At 40.3% G+C, this 16,967-nt stretch overlaps 1 protein-coding gene across 4 annotated transcripts; it reads left to right on the top strand.

Annotated features, from left to right (window-relative positions):
• Positions 1-1,181: 1,181 nt before the first annotated feature.
• LOC103058259 (cytochrome P450 2B4-like) lies at positions 1,182-15,788 on the top strand. 4 transcript variants are annotated; one of them, XM_088133470.1, is made up of 10 exons: positions 1,182-1,297; positions 7,232-7,336; positions 8,927-9,089; positions 9,656-9,805; positions 11,430-11,590; positions 12,673-12,849; positions 13,375-13,516; positions 14,665-14,852; positions 15,107-15,248; positions 15,382-15,788. In XM_088133470.1, exons 1-10 carry the CDS (start codon positions 1,211-1,213, stop codon positions 15,582-15,584), a joined length of 1,518 nt encoding a protein of 505 aa, XP_087989596.1. In that variant the 5' UTR covers positions 1,182-1,210; the 3' UTR covers positions 15,585-15,788. The 4 variants fall into 4 exon arrangements, with proteins under 4 accessions (XP_087989596.1, XP_087989598.1, XP_087989600.1 ...); XM_088133472.1 differs by lacking the exon at positions 1,182-1,297 and adding an exon at positions 2,801-2,892; XM_088133474.1 differs by lacking the exon at positions 1,182-1,297 and adding an exon at positions 2,814-2,896.
• The last annotated feature ends 1,179 nt before the right edge of the window (positions 15,789-16,967 follow it).

The raw sequence follows: 16,967 nt of genomic DNA, 5'->3' as shown, positions 1-16,967 counted from the left end.
TTTTGGCTGTGGAAGCAGCCCAAATATTAAATAAACTCCCATGCCAATGCATAGATTTTTTTCTGCCCAGCTTTGCAAGTTTTGATTTTGCGGTTGAATTGTATGATGTTTTTACCTAAAAAGGAAATACTGATCTTGAAGTTTTGCCTCAAGGTTGCTTGCATTCAGCTATTCCTGTCAGGGCAGGGGGGCATGCACTGTTGTGATCATATTAATCTTTGATGATTTATTTTTCCTGCAGAAGTATACAAATGACCTACAAACACACTTGCACACCTGAGGGTGGGCAGTTAACCCTAATGCAATCCAAGGACCAGGCCCCGATGAAAAGTTTCTAGGAGTCTTATGGTCCGGAAGGACACGGGATTTGCCTCACACCATGGCTGACAAGGTAGAGCATTTCCCCCTTCCATAGATGGTGAGGGAATTGCCACAATTTTGGGGAATGCTAGGGTCCTCCCATACTTGGCACAAACACTTCACCCCTTGTACAAGCTCTTAAGCAAAGGGGTAGCAAGGGATTGGAAGGAAGATGCTTCCAGTCGGGAAAAGCTTTTCTTCAACCAGCTGGTTCTTTACAAGTTCCAGGTCAAAGGAATCCTTTAGAATTGGCAGTGGGAGTCACAGGAGATCGATGCCCATGGGGTCTGTGGCAGATTGGCTTAAGCCATTGCTGGCAGTTTGCTACACCCCACAACCTGTGGAGGGAATCAACCCACTCACAGGTAAAACAGCCCCCCAACGCAGGGGTGAATAAATAACTCCAAAATAAAATGGAGAGCTTCTTTACAACAGAGAACTGTGCTAAATTTCTCACCACTGAGCACTGAACAAATGGTAATTTGGGGACCAGTCACATTCTTAGAAGAAGTTAATAATGAGCCCATTCTTCCAGCAGTCCTCTGGAAAATGGTTGGGGGAGGCAGCCGGTAAACCAAGTAACCGCCTTGGGGGATTTTTGCCCTTCCCTTTGCAAATGATTTGAATGTCCCAGGAAGCCCCCACTTAGGCTTAAAGGACTAACGCCTATAAGGGGCGCTCAACAAGCAAGTAGGTTGGATCTCTGCCTTGTAGATCTGTGGTCATAGCTGCACCAAAAGTTGACGTCCTGACTGCCCCCAGGTCTAGCTTGGCTGTAAAGGGAATCCAGGTGTGAAGCAGTGCGTAACAGTCCCAGGTGACAGAGCAGAACTCCAAGCTGCCCCATGTAATGGAGGGGACAGCAGTGGGTCTATTGAGAGAAGGGATTGGATTGCCAGCTAATTCTGGAAAAAGCTATGATCTCCCAGGAAAAGAGGTAGATGGGCCAGAAGATAATACCTTGAAGGATTTGGGTGGTTTTACATCTGCAGAAAACCAGATGGCAGACTAGCAAGGCAAAAGTGCTAGCAGTAAAGCTGTAATTGTTGCTGTTTCTTATTTCTTAGATAGGCGCCTTGAGGTTTTGTTTTGAGCCTGCCACGTCCTTCAGGTTGCAGCAGTTCATTGGGGTCACAAGGACATTTAGCACGAGTACGCCTCAGTAAAGAATCAGTATAATGGTTGGATTTGTTCTGCTTTACCAGTACAGGGGCAGGGTGGATTTCTGGTGCATACAGAGTCTTTATTAAGGTGTGATTATTATTAGTTAGAGCTTTTTAGAAAAGGGTTAAAGAAGAAGTATGTTTCTTTATCTTATTTAACCAATAATAAGTTTTTTATAAGAGTGATAAGTGTTTATGATAAAAAGGATAGACGGCAAAAAAGGAGTGTTTTTGAAACTGGAACTATGGGGTATCTTTAATACCCTTGCATTACTCAGCAGGAATGCTGTTGGTTCGTCCTGCAGCCACAGTTTAAGAAAGCAGAGCAATGCCATCGAACACCCAGAAGTTGCTGGGGGGGCTGAATAAAGTGTTTTCGGGATGGGGAGTGTGATAGGAAAAAGTTTGGTGTTTCTTTGTGTGATTGTTGCATGTTCACTTTTATTATGTATGTGCCCATTGGGTTTTGTTGTTGTTGTTGTCATTCTCAGTGATCTACTAGGGAGGCATATCCATACAACCCGAGCTAGGGCTAGAGGATTGTCATACGGAAATCCTGTTTATAAATTTGTACCACCACTGGGTATGAAACAAAAATCTTAGGGTGGGAAGCTGAAGAATGCAACTTTACACTTCCCATGTGATTTAATGCCGGCTCAATAGCTCAATTAATTTGGAAAACTAATCACGTTCAATCCCAATTGCAAGCCCTATCAAACATCATAAAGGAATGGTATTATAAATTAAGCATAAACATGCTGAATTAGTTAGAGTTACTCAGGACATTGAGGAATTAACCACTCATCACTGTCGAGATATTTTCTCAGGATGGAGCCCAAGTATGACCAATATTTTGAATTTGGCATGGTATCCAGTAATGATTTTTTGTAATAACTCTTTTGATTTTTCTAATACTGATGTATAATTCTGTTTATTAAAATTAAACAGTTGTATGCAAATGTTCAATGTATTACTTGGAGACTTGGCATTGATGAAAACCAACAGGGTGAAGGGAAAATAAAATATGTCAAGGGGTGGAGTGGATTGGAGTGGCAATGCGGAAGACCACTGTTATTTTGAGGAGTTTGGGTGAGATACTTTGATTTCTCCTGCACATGTTAAGAATGTGCACTCTGAATTGTAATAATGTTTAGCTGGCTTGCTTTTCAGTTTTACTTAGAAGTGCAGGGCGGGGGGAGGGAGAAGAGAAAACTCTCAGGATTGGCTGATGTGGGTCTTCCGGGCTGTGTGGCCGTGTTCTGGAAGTTTTGGTTTCTAACGTTTCACCAGTGTCTGTGACCGGCATCTTTAGAGGGCAGGAGCACAGACAGGAGCAGTTCTCTCTGTGCCCAGGATGATGTGACCTTTTGTGGGTATTTATGGAGCAGCGAGGGTGCCTGTGGGGGGGGGAGGGTTACATGGGTTAACAAGTGGCTGCTTGTTTTGGTGACCAATGTGTGTGTATATCTTCTTGGAGATTAGGCAGGGTTTTTTGTTGAGTTGTTAACGAGTGGCTGCTGAGGGTGATTAGGTTGTTCATTGTGTGAATTATTCACGTGTCCTGGTGGTTGAGTTGAGTTTGTTGACCTTTTGCAGGCTGTATTTTTCAAGATTGGTAGCCAGGTTTTGTTGATTTTTAGGCTTTCTTCTTTTTTATTGAAACTGTGCCAGTGTTTGTGAATTTCAATGGCTTCCCTGTATAGCGTGATATAGTGGTTGTTGGTGCTGTCCAGTATCTCTGTGTTTTCAAGTAGGATTTTGTGTCCAGTATGCTTGAGAGCATGTTTAGCTACTGCAGATTTTTCTAGTTGCTGTAGTCTGCAGTGTCTCTCATGTTCTTTTATCCTGACATGGATGCTGGGCCTGACAGAGGAGGAGGCTTCATGGGGGCTCTCCTGAGGGTTGTGAGGGGAAGGCAAATGGAGCAAGCCTATATTAAAGGCAGGAAGGCAGGAAGGCAGGAAGGAAGGAAGGCAGGAAGGCAGGAAGGAAGGAAGGCAGGAAGGCAGGAAGGAAGGAAGGAAGAAAGGAAGGAAGATTTCTGATGCTCCCTGCAAGCTTCTCACAAGCAAAGTTCATGGGAAGCCAGCAGCAAGTCGCTCACACTCCCGCTGCTTTTTTGCCCTTGGTCATTCTGTTTCTCTGTTCAGAGGATTGAAGGAAATCTCTGAAATGATGACCCAACCAGTCATGGGTTGTCTAGTTCTTCCTCATAATGGAGCATGCAAAGGATACTAACACTATGGAGAATTGGCATATTTGGATTGGCTGGACAAAAGCAGGCATGAAATAGAGAGGTAGCTTAACCAATGATACAGCCAGGAATACCCAGCTTGTTAAGCAAACATCAAAATTAGTGGGGCAGAAGAGAGTCTGTTTCAAAGTAAAACAGCCTCTCTTCATGTTGGGGTTTGTTTTTCTGCAAACACTAAAACCTAACCAAGCATGAGATGGTTTCCAAATTCTACCCAGTTAACCTTTCAATAACTGAATAGGATATAAATCAGTTGAAACAGTATGTCTTTCCATTATCTCACAAACACTGTTTGATATCAGCACACAATCAAGGACCAAATAAACATTTCAAGGGAACTCCTACTGCTTGAACTATCCTGTTTGCTCATGACTCCAGTAGTGTCAGTGAAACATAGTTCATTACTCATACATGGTAGACCACTATAAGGGCAAGACACATTCTAATTTGCCGCTTGCCAAGATTACAGGTCAAGGAATAGTCAAGTAAGTGGCTAGTGGTCTGCACGTGACTTGAAGGGTTAGAGGAAGCAAATGATTTAAACATGTTTTTCCAAAAGTGCATGTGTGATCCTAATCTGGGCCTTAAATTCTGAGAAAACATCCCTAATCACAAAAGACCATTGCTACCGAAGAAGTCTTGCATAATGACTTGCATGCAATCTCTTTCTGGATTAGCTCATTGAGCAACAAGATTCTGTGTGTACTGATTACCTTGAGTCTAATCCTGCTGCTGATTTCTAGGTGCTCTGGATGACTGCGCTGAGGTTTCTTTGTTTCTGCTGCAAACACATCACAAATATGACAATTGTTCCTTAATTATTTTAAAGCAAATTTCCTTGTATTAACTAACCAAGCTTCCATATGATTCTACCTTTAGTTCCTGAGTGGAATTATCCTTACCATATAGATTGAATCAAAGTATCCAGCCATGGTTTGTGGATCAGCCCTAGTGAAAGATCTTTTAGTGAGTACTGTTTAAAATGATCTGGAGAGTGTAGAAAAATTGGTTGGAAAACAGAATGAAATGTCATCTTCCTTCACTTTGGTTCCCCTTTCTGCTCTGTCACATCAGGGAGAAACCTTCCTTTGTGTTTTTTTGTTTAACAATAGTTGGTGAATTATCTCCTGTTGGCCACAGTAGACCTTCCTTTGTGGTGTCACTTTAAACTGCCTCAAATCTACTGAAGCAATTTTTAAAACATTTGACGAACTGAAAATTAAGTTTAGCTTATCTTATCTCAGGGGCTTCCTGGTAAATTTACTCCATTGAAGTCATTGACTATTTACACTATATTTGGGATGATGAGTATGAATGTCCCTTTCTAACAAATTGGTACCTATCAAAAACAAAAACAAAAAGCCCCTCTTTTTTAAGAAACAAAATCTACTTCATATTAGTTGGGTACCTCAACAAGTGGTTAAGGAGCATCCATTCCAATCAACTTTCTTTGATCATATAACCTGGAAACTGGAAGATTGACTCATATGTGGTTTTGATTTGTGGTGCTAGAACATGGAGGGTCACAAATGTATGTGTGCTGAATGAATGTGGATGAAGAGAAAATGTAGGAGGGATTGGTACTGGAAGAAGAGCACTGAGGTGGTTAGGTCAGATAGAGAGAATCAATGAGGATCAAAGTGCAACATGTCAGTCTCCCCATCCCTGCCCAATCATTACTGGATCAAGACGGAAATAATACACATTATCCTTCAGGTCCAATATGTGTTGTTACAGAAGTGGTATCTATAGAGAATCTGAAAGTCTCTGTTTCATCCCCTGGATATTCATTTGTGCTCAGGGTACTTAACTGGGTGGCCACCAATTTAAAGAGTTGCATAACAGACAGGTATTCCTAATTTGAATGAAAAGATATGTATTATATTTGTTTCCAAAAAGCATAAAATAATAGCTCATATACATTGACCAAAAAGGAAATAGTAAATATTGTCTTCCAAGTGCAATCTGTGTTCTTATGGAAATAATAAAAATAATAATAAGGCCACCCAATCAGAAAGACTCAAGCAACATACAGAGTTAAAAACATAGATATGCAACACCAAAAATGGAAATACTAACACATTAAGGTAATATACAAGCAAAATTCCAACCCGGAATCACCAACCAGGTGGGATCACAAGTCACCCCAGCCTCTGGTCTGTTTGGAAAGGAAAGTTTTAAAGTTTTCCTAAAAGACCAGAAGTTGGGGCCACATGAACTTCAGAGGGAATGGTATTCCAGAGAAGGCACACCTCCGGGTTCTCAGAAGATGGCCCTTTTAGTCAATGGATCCTGGAGTATTTGCTTCTTAAACTGACCTTATAGGACAGGCAGAGACAATTAGAAGAAGGTAGTGCTGAGCCCTTTGCGATGACAGCTAGCACCTTGGATTGCCTCTGGAAACCCACTGGTGAACTGTAGAGCTTGCAAAGTAGGGGTGTCACAAGAATGTGCTTCCATGACTACTTAGGGGGTAATTTAGGGGTGTAACAAGCTGGTGAAAGAAGAAAAAAACCCACAGGGTTCAATCAGTTAATTAATTGCTCTTTGTTAGGCCTAGCCCGAGGAACTCCAGGAGACCATGCAAATTCTGCTACAGACAGCAAAGAAGAGGGAGTGTCTAAAATGAACTTTTATTTAAAGGATTTAACCCCAGTTTGAAAAATTCCAATATCGCAGATAAAGTTAAATAAGAAAAAAGAGAAATAGATTGTCTTAACAATCTTGACCCTTCAAGCTGCAAGACCTGGTCTGCCTTGCGAAGTGGGCTGTGTGGGCCACGGACTACTTGGAATCCACAAGTGAGTCTCACCACCCCATACATGTAAATCCTTTTTGGACATTTACTCCAGAGATGTTTGAATTTCCCATTTCCATCCATTCTGAAATTAATTATTTCCTTCCCAATTATGAGGTTTAAAATCCTGAACTTTAAATCCTAAATGATACAGGCCGAATCATGCACTTTTTGTAATTTTTTTGTTCAAAGTCTTTGAGAAAATTTCCTATGCTGCCGGTGGCCACCAATTTTCTTGAAGGTGAAGGTTTTCAATTTTCTTGAAAGACTCTACACCTTGAATAGTTACATAAAAGGCACATATCCGTATTTTGAACCCAAACTATATGCACTCCATATTTTTTCCCCAAAAAGTACAGTAACTTATTTGTGCCCACAGTCAGAAGTTATGAATCTTGATAAGTAACTCTGCTATACTAATAGAGGTGAAAGAACAAATGGAGCAGAAAGTAAACAAGGAGTTGTGCAAAGGTTACAGGAAATCTGGAACTTAGGTTTGGTTTGGGCTCCAGTGGGCCTCCTTCTTTCAATCTTATCTCATTTAAACAATTTCTTGGATTTTTGGAGTGGAAAAGAACTCAGAGAAGGATGGAGCTGACATGGGCAGAAGCTCTGCTGCTTCTCTGTATATTTTTCACCCTTTTCTCATCCTTCCAGATCTATAAGAAAAAAGGGCAGCTGCCCCCAGGACCTACTCCATGGCCTTTTCTGGGGAACCTCTTGCAGCGAGATGTACTACCTCTGAGTGAATCCTATGAAAAGGTAAGATTAGCTAACTATTGCACTTTTTCACTGTTTTAGAAGATGATTACTTTGAAAGAATTCTGTACCTTTCCCTAATTTTAGTAGTTTGATTTATTGTATAAGCATCCAATTTTATTGGGGGGTTGTGTGTATCTTTAGCAGGAATTTTAATGTAAGGCACCTTGTAACAATCTGAAACACACACAATGGAAGTTACAAAGTTCATTGAAAATAAGTAGTAATAGGAAAAGGGTTAGAAAAATAAATCCTGGGCCTCAAATTTGTACCATTTGTATTAGCATCAAACTCATTGAAACCTCCTCTTCCTCTAGCCAACTTATAGGATTCCAGATTGTTGAAATGCAGACATAACGTAATAATGTCCTAATAGATGAAAGACAAGGGCTACTTCATCTGCGCTGCAAAAATCCAGATGTTCACTAGATGCCAAGAAAGACATACAGAAACACAAACTCTTTGCTGCACTATAGTGGTAATCCAGTTTGAAGCCCATTTATGTTAGTCCTACCAAAGATGGTTTATCTTCAGGAATGGTAGGCAGTTTGCCCGCATTTCCATCCTTCCAATGCCCCCATATTCTCTTGTATGCACAATTTTTTCACCTGTAGCCTCTTCTCTTTTATCATACTGGCTGTGAGCAAAATTTCACAGACTTCAGTGGCACTCTGTAGCATAATTCCTTTCCCCTTTATTCTTTCCTTATGTCCACTTTCCATTCATTCTGTTGGGAAATTGTTTGATATCTAATATTGGTCATAAGAGGCATGCATTTTTTTCTTCATGCAGTAGTTTTACTTTACTCTCAGTTTTTTTCACTTCTTTCCTTTTCCTCTGTGCCCATTTTCCGAAGGCCCATCCTTGACACTCCCAAATAATCACTTGACCTACATTTAGAACCTCTCATCAGCTTTGGGTCTTTCACAGATTCTCTCAATCTTACACCATGGATAATTAGAATAATTTTGCTTTAGATTTATATTCATTCCTTTTCTATGTGTACTAATGAATAAATTTAGGCTTATGCCATATATCTGAAACAGACAGGCCTTTTTCTAAGCAGAAATATATGAAACAGTTAACATTCTCATTATTTCATTTCCACCCCTCCATTCATGTCACTTAAAAGAATATATTTTTTCCCTGAATTGTAGGGAAAGTAAAGGAGTAAACTAGATTATCAGGCTTAGTTTTACCTTTGCAGGATATAACATTTCTTGGTAATCGTGAAAACAGCACTGCTGAGTTTTGGTACTTTTTGGCCAGTATGTCACTGGTGCAACCTAAGCTCACTTTTACACTGAGCAGCTCATGCTACTCTCCGCAAGCTAGGTTCTCTAATCCACAGATGACCATGAAAGCCAACATACTGTTCTCTATATCTCACCAGCTGGAAATACATGCAATGTGCTGGAACCTAATTATACTGATGTACTCTGTGGATAGTAAGAGTTATTGAAGCTTTGCTTGAACATGCTGAAGGTCTCTCTGTGACAAATTTAAGAAGTATTTCAAGGATGCTTTAGAATAATTTCACCAAAGAAACTTTATCACCTAATTAACTGGGTTTCCATCTAATTCCACCTTCAGCTTACTGCGAAGTATGGACCTATATTTACTGTCTGGATTGGATCAAAACCAATGGTTGCACTTTGTGGATATGAGGTGATAAAAGATGCGTTGCTAGATCATGCAGAAGAATTTGGTGGGCGAACTGAAACACCCATAAATAGGCGACTGTTCCAAAATAAAGGTTGATTCTCTTCCTTTTCCTTATTTGTTATTGTTTGTTTCTATAATTCATTTCAGAGTATCTAAATGCCATTAATATTTTTGTTAGTTGTGAAAGTTTCACTTAAAATGAGGTTTTGTAAAGATGTTGATTTGGTCATGGTTCTTGGAGAGGGAGGGAAACATTGTTTCATCATTTTCCTTCCACTGGTCATTTCTGAAATCTGCTCAGGTGGTTCCTTACATGCAAAAAAACAAAAACAAAAAACCCCTCACCTCTAAACTATCCTTTAGGAAGACACACAGAGATGCTTTTCCAAAGAAGACACTTTTGGCTGATGTCATCTGGAGTAATGTCAAAAAATCATTTTGTGTACCTTCAAAAGCAATTTGGACTTTGAAAAAGCATGAAGAAAGAATATTGACACCTTTGAACTTTGCTGTTGGAGTGCCCTGTTTCAACTATGAATGTGACAAAGATCTGAAAGGGAAAGTGCCTTAAACCATCATTTATATCTAAACATCCTCCTCCACAAAAGCTGAGAACTGACTGACATTGTGATCTCTTTCCTGTGTCTTTGGTTTCAGGTCTGGGCACCAGTGATGAGAACAAATGGAGGGAGCTGCGACGGTTCACACTGTGCACCTTGCGAGATTTTGGGATGGGGAAGAAAAGGATGTCCGAGAGGGTGCAGGAGGAAGCCCTTTGTCTAGCGGAGGAAGTGGCTACCACAAAAGGTCCTCTAGAGAAACTGAAAGCTGTTCTCCAGAGTAGAATAATTTCAGGAAGAGTGTTTTCTTAAAGAAAAAAAAAAGAAGCTGGAAAGGGTTTTTGTACTATGTGAAGTTACAGGACAAGCTCAAATCCTTCTGCACTTAAATGCACAAAATACAGAAAAAGTAAGATAGGCAGTGATAAGTGCTCCCCCCCCCCCATTTTTCCCCAGTGGTGCTCAGGAGCAAAGAAAAAATGCACATAGGAAATACAACAGCTTTCCAGATGTTTCTTCCTCTTTTCTCTCCAGTGTCAGCCCTTGGCTTCATAAAATTAAAAGTTTGCTCAGAAATAATGAAATCTTACTGTGGATGCAGTTACTGAGAGAACATAAAGTAGGTGCTAGGAAGCTATTTAATGTGGTAATTACAAAAAAATATGCTGAGCCTGGATTTTTTAAAACTATGCTTATGTTTAGCCAGGTTTGAAGATAATGCTAAATCACAAATCAAGCAAATTCAGCAGCCAGCGAAACACTTTTTGGGTAAATGAGACAGGTAAACTAAAGGAGGGAAGGAAAACATGGATAAGAACAGGCTGCATGAGGGATGGAGATCTGTAAGGCCCTGTGGATTTGAATTAAAAGGCCACAGACAGAATCCATTCAGAAGGATGTAGCACCTTCAAAAACCATCTTTGGTGGACAGGTTTGGTGGAGGGAACAGAGTGCTCAATTAAAACTGGGAAGAGAAGCAGAACTTTTTTTTTTTTTAAATCATTTGAACCTAATGCTAAATCACACTTCAGGCAAATTCAGTAGCCAGCAAAGAACCTCATGGATGAATGAGACAGGTAATCTAAGGCAGTAACGATTTGCTCTTTCAGGCATGAAGCAGATAACAATAGGCGGTTTGCACGAGGGGTGGAGATCTGAAAGGAACTGTGGATCTGAATTAAACGGTCTAAAATAGTCCTCATTTAGAGAGCGGTGGCACCTTTGAATATCATTTTGAATGAAGAAATCTCTGGAATAAGAAGGGAAAAGAAATGGAAAGAAAAGAAAGTGGGGTTATTTAAAAAAAGAGAGAGAGAGAAAGAGGAAACAGAGTGGGAAAAAAAGATATTAGAGGAAGAGAGGGGCAGAGAGAGAGGAGAGCTCAGTTAAAACAGGAAACAGAGCTTTCAAAGAGGCGAAACAGGGGAAGGGAGAGAGTGGAAAAACCAGCCATGAGCAGAAAGAGGCAGAGGAAGGAGCCCCCAGCAGAGAGGAAACAATTCTTGACAGAGGAAAATAGCAATGAAACTGTGAAGAAGCTCTAGTGGTAACGTAGGCTGGGTTTTCATTGAATTACACATAGGCTCTGCTGCTTAGTTAATATGGTAATCAAAAATTACCAATAAAATCTTTGAATATATATTTAGTGGATTGCAGAGTGGAACCTGGAAACACCACTTTGTATCTTGATTAAGGAGGTGATAGGATTTTTAAATAGTATTCATATTCAGTTCTTAGGACAAAGGGAAAGAATATTCATTCATACTTGTTTGACTTGAAACATTTTTTGTTCAAATTTTGTGGTGAGATTGTGGAAGGGAAGATCCACATTCTCTGATCCCACTCATAACTTTCTGTGGCCTTTCTTGCAGGGCAAACTTTTGACCCAAGAAGAAGATTTAGCAGTGCTGTTTCTAATGTGATCTGTGCAGTCGTCTTTGGCAATCGATTTGATTATGAAGATCACACCTTCATAGAGAACCAGCAGATTGTGGAGTCTCAAATAAGATGGCTTCAAAGTTTCCTAGCACTGGTATGTTAGTATTCTCTGTTGCTTCTCCTGTCATGAAGCCCCACTCTTACTAGCAGCTCTGTAGGTGTGTGAGAATGTTCAGGTCTGAAATGTGAACACTAGATATGATGAGCTACTAAGCAGGAGAAGTCAAATCTGGACATCCAGTGAAATGGAGCCATCCAAACACCAGCTGATTCCCAGTTTGCCTCTCCTGGCTGGAGGTTACAAGGACCATTCCCTCATCAGAGCAATAACTCCTTTGGCCCCTGACCCTCTTGTTTCTTGTACTCACTCACTTCTTAACTAGCCAGGAAAGGTCCAAGCATGGAATTTCACAGGAGGGGGCTAATGCCTCTTAATGTTAATGTTTCACTGTTAACTTTCAGCCCTTGACTGAAAAGTTAACATTGGTGCCCATACATATTTCCTTGTTGTTTCAGTAGGACTTCAGATGACAACCATATCCATTTCCCCCCCATGCCATTAGATGTGTGATATGACAATATCAATATTCCAATTGATCTAAAAAGCTATATTATCATATTATGTATCTTAAAAAAACCTGCAATGCTACACATACAGCTATCAATAGTATTAGCAGTACTAATTATCATGTCCAATTGTGGACATGTGCATCTCTCCTTATCATTGCTTTTTGAAACAGCTCCCCTGTCTTTATGCTCACAGCCAGAGTCCATCTTCCCCACTTTGAGGACTAAGAGCATTTACACAATTATCCATTAATGTGAGAGATGGGGGTGGGGGCTCGGAAAGCAGTGGACAAGTCACTTGACAGATTTTCTCCTAAATGGAACTCAGCTGAAGTGAAGAGAGTACTGGGGAAAAGCTGTGCAAAGAGGCTAACTTACTATAAATATAAATTCCTATTATAGTGTTCAAGGTACTATATTTACTTGAGACTAGAACTGAAGATAGGTTACTGAAATCCATGTAGGTCTTGCCTTCTTGGCTTTGGCACCTATTTGAGATTTGACAACTAGCAACATCACAGTAAAACCTACTCTCTGAATATTTGGGGCATTATGCCTCCACCATAATGGTCTGAAAAGGTATAGTGTTTAACATGAGTTCTGTGACAGGTGTACAATACTGTTCCAAAAATTATGGATTACTTTCCTGGGCAACACAACAAGATTTTCGCTGATACTGAAAAAGTCTGTGATTATATCCGTGAGAAGGTGGAGTTCCACAGGAAGACGTTGGATCCTCAGAACCCCCGTGACTATATTGACTGCTTCCTTATGAGATTGGAGAAGGTAGGCTATATACCATTCCTGCATAACTGTCTAAGTATCATGAGTATTCTCCAATATGCATCTAAGATGAACCTAGTTCATCTCATAGGAATGAATATGAAGCTATTTATTCTCCACCTTCTTTCTTTACTCTTGGACAACCCCTTCATGGCCATTTGTTGGGATGTATTCCTATTCCAGGCTTAATTGTTGCTAAAGGTATCTATACTATTCTCCAAATGAGGCCAAGCATTAGAAATGAAGGCTGCTATTTTTAAGACTGAATTCTTTAATTCTGCCCATTACATGTGGTCAATATTTGATAGGTATACCAGGTAGGCAAGCTGTTTCTTCCCCTGCATCAAATGCTGATCCCACAGATGCCTTAGAATTGAAGGGCTTTTCTATCTATTCTAAAGGCAGGTTAAAGCTTGATTTAAGATTCCTTTAGTTGAAAGAGACAGTATGAACAACTTCATTAACTACTTTATCTTTATTTCAAGTAGAATTTTTATACTTCATTTTCCCCCTCTGTTTTCCTTTTAGAAGCAGAACTCGTATGAGGTTATCTACACTCCTGAAGAGCTTGTGACTGTTGTCTTTGGACTCTTTCTTGCTGGGACAACAAGCACAAGCCTGGCCTTGCTCTACAGCCTCCTAGTGATGGCTAGATTGCCACACATTCAAGGTACAGAAATGCCCACAAAAAGAAAAAGATGTCAGGGCTCTTAGGGGTTCCACTATTAATCCTACAAAAAAGAAAGTAAACATATTAAGAAGCTGTTACGTAAAGTAAGCTCACTGCAGCTGCATTTAGGCAGTTTTCTTGGGAGTATTATAGAAGTGCTTTGCAACTGCCTTTTTCCAAAATGGCTTTTTTTTTTAAGATTTCCCAGTCTAGCTAACATCCCCTTGGAACAAATGGATCCCCCACCAAGTCTTGAGATTTCATGAAGAAGCAGCTACTGACAGACAATTCTAATGAAATGATATCCATTAGATCATGAAGAGGCAGAAGTGATTGAATGCTGTAACAACAGCAATCTTTTTTCCGCATACAGCCATAGGGCAAATCAGTCAACTGCATTAATTTAGTACGTGCTTTATGGAATCCTAGTATGAATGAGCAAGTTTACGAGATTATAGTTTTTATTGAGGATCATCTGTTGCAACAGTATAAATAAACATGCCTTTTAACTCAAGGTATCATCCTTGACATTTTGAACCATGCTGCTTCAGGCAATGGCAAAATGGTTATGGACAAGAATGAGTAATTATGACATAGATGAAAAATTATAAAGGTTGTTACAGAATATAATTAATCTTAATCTATGAAAACTCCCAAAATTGATTGACAGTTTTAGCTTGAAGCACTAGTTTTTTGGAAATGGACCTTGAGGTTTTGGGGGGAATGAGTGCTTTCTTTTCTGCTGGCATAAAATAGTAATTAATGTGTACATATAATAACAGTTTAAGAAATTAATTTAAGTAAAGTGCTTTTTCTCCTGACTGCTATTCACTGCACCTTTGGGTGGAGACTGTATTCTTCAGAAAGCCCGTATGGAAATGCTTGATGTTTGCTGGCTCTCAGCATATCCAGTAAGGTACACAGACACAGATAAACAGTGTGAATCACATCTTCTTGGACTAAAAAAACTGAAACGGACTTCAGAGAAATGACTTCAGAGGAGGGAGAGGAGGAGGAGGAGAAGCCATTGTCCTGTCTAGAAGTGTCTTCCCTGTATTTGCTTCAAGAAACAAGTGGTAGCTGACTGCAGGTGTTCAGCATGACAAAACAAAAGGCTGTCAATATCTTCTCAATATTTTTTCTCACAGCTAAGGTGCAACAGGAGATCGATGAGGTGGTGGGTGCAAACCGCACTCCAAGCATGGAAGACCGGTTGAAGATGCCTTTCACAAATGCAGTTGTCCATGAGGTTCAACGGTATCAGAAAGGGAGCCTTGAGAACTTTCCTCGGGCAACAACTTGTGACACAAAATTCCATGGTTACAACATTCCCAAGGTGTGGTGATTCATGTCAAGATATTCTGGGGAAGAAAAAAAGATGACTGTTATGTATCCAGAGACCCTTTATATCCAAGGCAGTTTCAATAAATATGTATTAAACCAAATATTTCTCCCTTCCCTCCATGCCCACAGAATGTTTGCAGAGTGCTTCCCACTGAGCTATTTTATTTGAGGCAAGTGAGAACTGGAGGCTGTTTCTGCTCCATACAAGCAACAACTAATACAATCTGTTTCTTCCTCTCCCTCTAGTATGTGGCTGTTGCGCCAGTCTTCTCCTCTGCACATTTTGATCCTCTCTATTGGGAGACTCCAGAGAAGTTCAACCCAGATCATTTTTTGGATCAAAAGGGTCAGTTCAGGAAAAGAGAGGCTTTCATGCCATTCTCAGCAGGTAGAGTCCTCTGGAAGACACTGGATGTGTTTTAAAGTAACATGCTTACTTATTCCATGCTATTCTTTTACCAGTCACAATTCCAGCAAGTGTGCTTCCTAAATAAGCTTTGTTTTCTTCTTTGCTATTGCAGGGAAGCGGGCCTGTCCAGGGGAAGCCCTGGCTCGGATGGAGCTCTTCTTGTTCTTCAGCACTCTGCTCCAGAAGTTCACCTTCCATCTGGTTGGGGACACTAAAGACAAGGATTTAATATCCTTGTATTTGGACTTCACAAATAAGAATCAATACCCCCTTATACAAGCTGTTAAACGTTCATTGGACACTTGTGTTCAATGATTAGGAGAAGGAAAGAAGCTGAGGATCTGATGGGTGACAGCTTTGCCTTTTTGCTTGGTTGCTTGGTTGCTTGGTTGCTTGGTTGCTTGGTTGCTTGGTTGCTTGGTTGCTTGGTTGCTTGGTTGCTTGGTTCCTTCCTTCCTTCCTTCCTTCCTTCCTTCCTTCCTTCCTTCCTTCCTTCCTTCCTTCCTTCCTTCCTTCCTTCCTTCCTCCCTCCCTCCCTCCCCTCCCCCTCCCCCTCCCTTCCCCCTCCCCTCCCTCCCATCCCCTCCCATCCTGCCTTATTGGCACATGTTTTAACCAACATACAGCTTTTTTTGAGGCCTAGGAACTGGACTAGCCAAACCTATATTAATAGATACTCAAATAAAGCATGTATCTATTTCTGCAAACTCTCACTATATAATTTGTAGTGGAGATTTCAACTTCATGCAAGGTTTCAGTTAGAAGTATCAGGAGAAACTAATGTTGTGAAATAACCTAAATCTGAAAATGACAAGGAAGACCTTTTCATGGTATGCTTGGGTTAAATACAGAATCAAGTCATGTTGAAATCTGTTGATATCTAATGGTTGTTTTAAAGATTGAGAGCCTGTGTGTTATATATGACTTATCATTAATATTTCCTTGGCAATATATACAACTAAAACATGCATTAATTTAACTCAGACACTCTAGCAGCCTCTGAAGTAGCTGCAATTTTAGAATCAATAGGTCCAGATATACAAAACATAAAATATACTTCTTAGGATTTCAGAATGGAATTCATTCCTCAGAAAATATTGTTTCATGTTTACTGGATCTCTCAAAGGGGTCTTGTTCCTTTCTTGTCCACTACTGATAAAATCTCATGTCCAAAAGGTTTCTGCCTGATGGCAGATAAATTCACACAAGGAGTTTCTATCTGCAAAACATAATTAATCAACAACCCAGTTACATGAATATTATACAGATATATCATGCATTCCAAGATATCACTGTTGTGATTACAGAACTCACTGGTGGGCAAAAATTTTTGTGGGGAATAAACCCCACGAAGAATGTTTCAAAGAGAAGGACATTCAGTTCTTTGTGCTACGAAATATAACACATTTCCTCCATTTATAATGTTCTAACCTTACTACACTGGGAGGTATTTCTGGCATTGGAAGATCTACGCTGCCCATCTCAGAGCCTGTGGAATGGTCCTCAGGACATGGGACTGGACAATGACCTATTGGCTCCTCTCTTCCAGACTTAGGGACTATCATCTGGCTGCTCACTTGTTTTCCATTTTGTTCCCCTACCAGGTGGAGGGAGGATCTTGGTTTTATGCTGTGCATTAGGGCTTAGTCCCACAGCAGGATCACACCCCCTCCATAGGCTCCCAAATGCCAGGGGCAG

This window comes from Python bivittatus, unplaced genomic scaffold (genome assembly GCF_059951505.1).
Source record: "Python bivittatus isolate LINGU-HERP-01145 unplaced genomic scaffold, Pbiv_v1 ctg000080_np1212, whole genome shotgun sequence".
In the NCBI taxonomy this organism is placed as follows: domain Eukaryota; kingdom Metazoa; phylum Chordata; class Lepidosauria; order Squamata; family Pythonidae; genus Python; species Python bivittatus.
The sequence above is the reverse complement of the archived record's forward strand: the minus strand, read 5'-3'. Positions and strand labels throughout refer to the sequence as shown.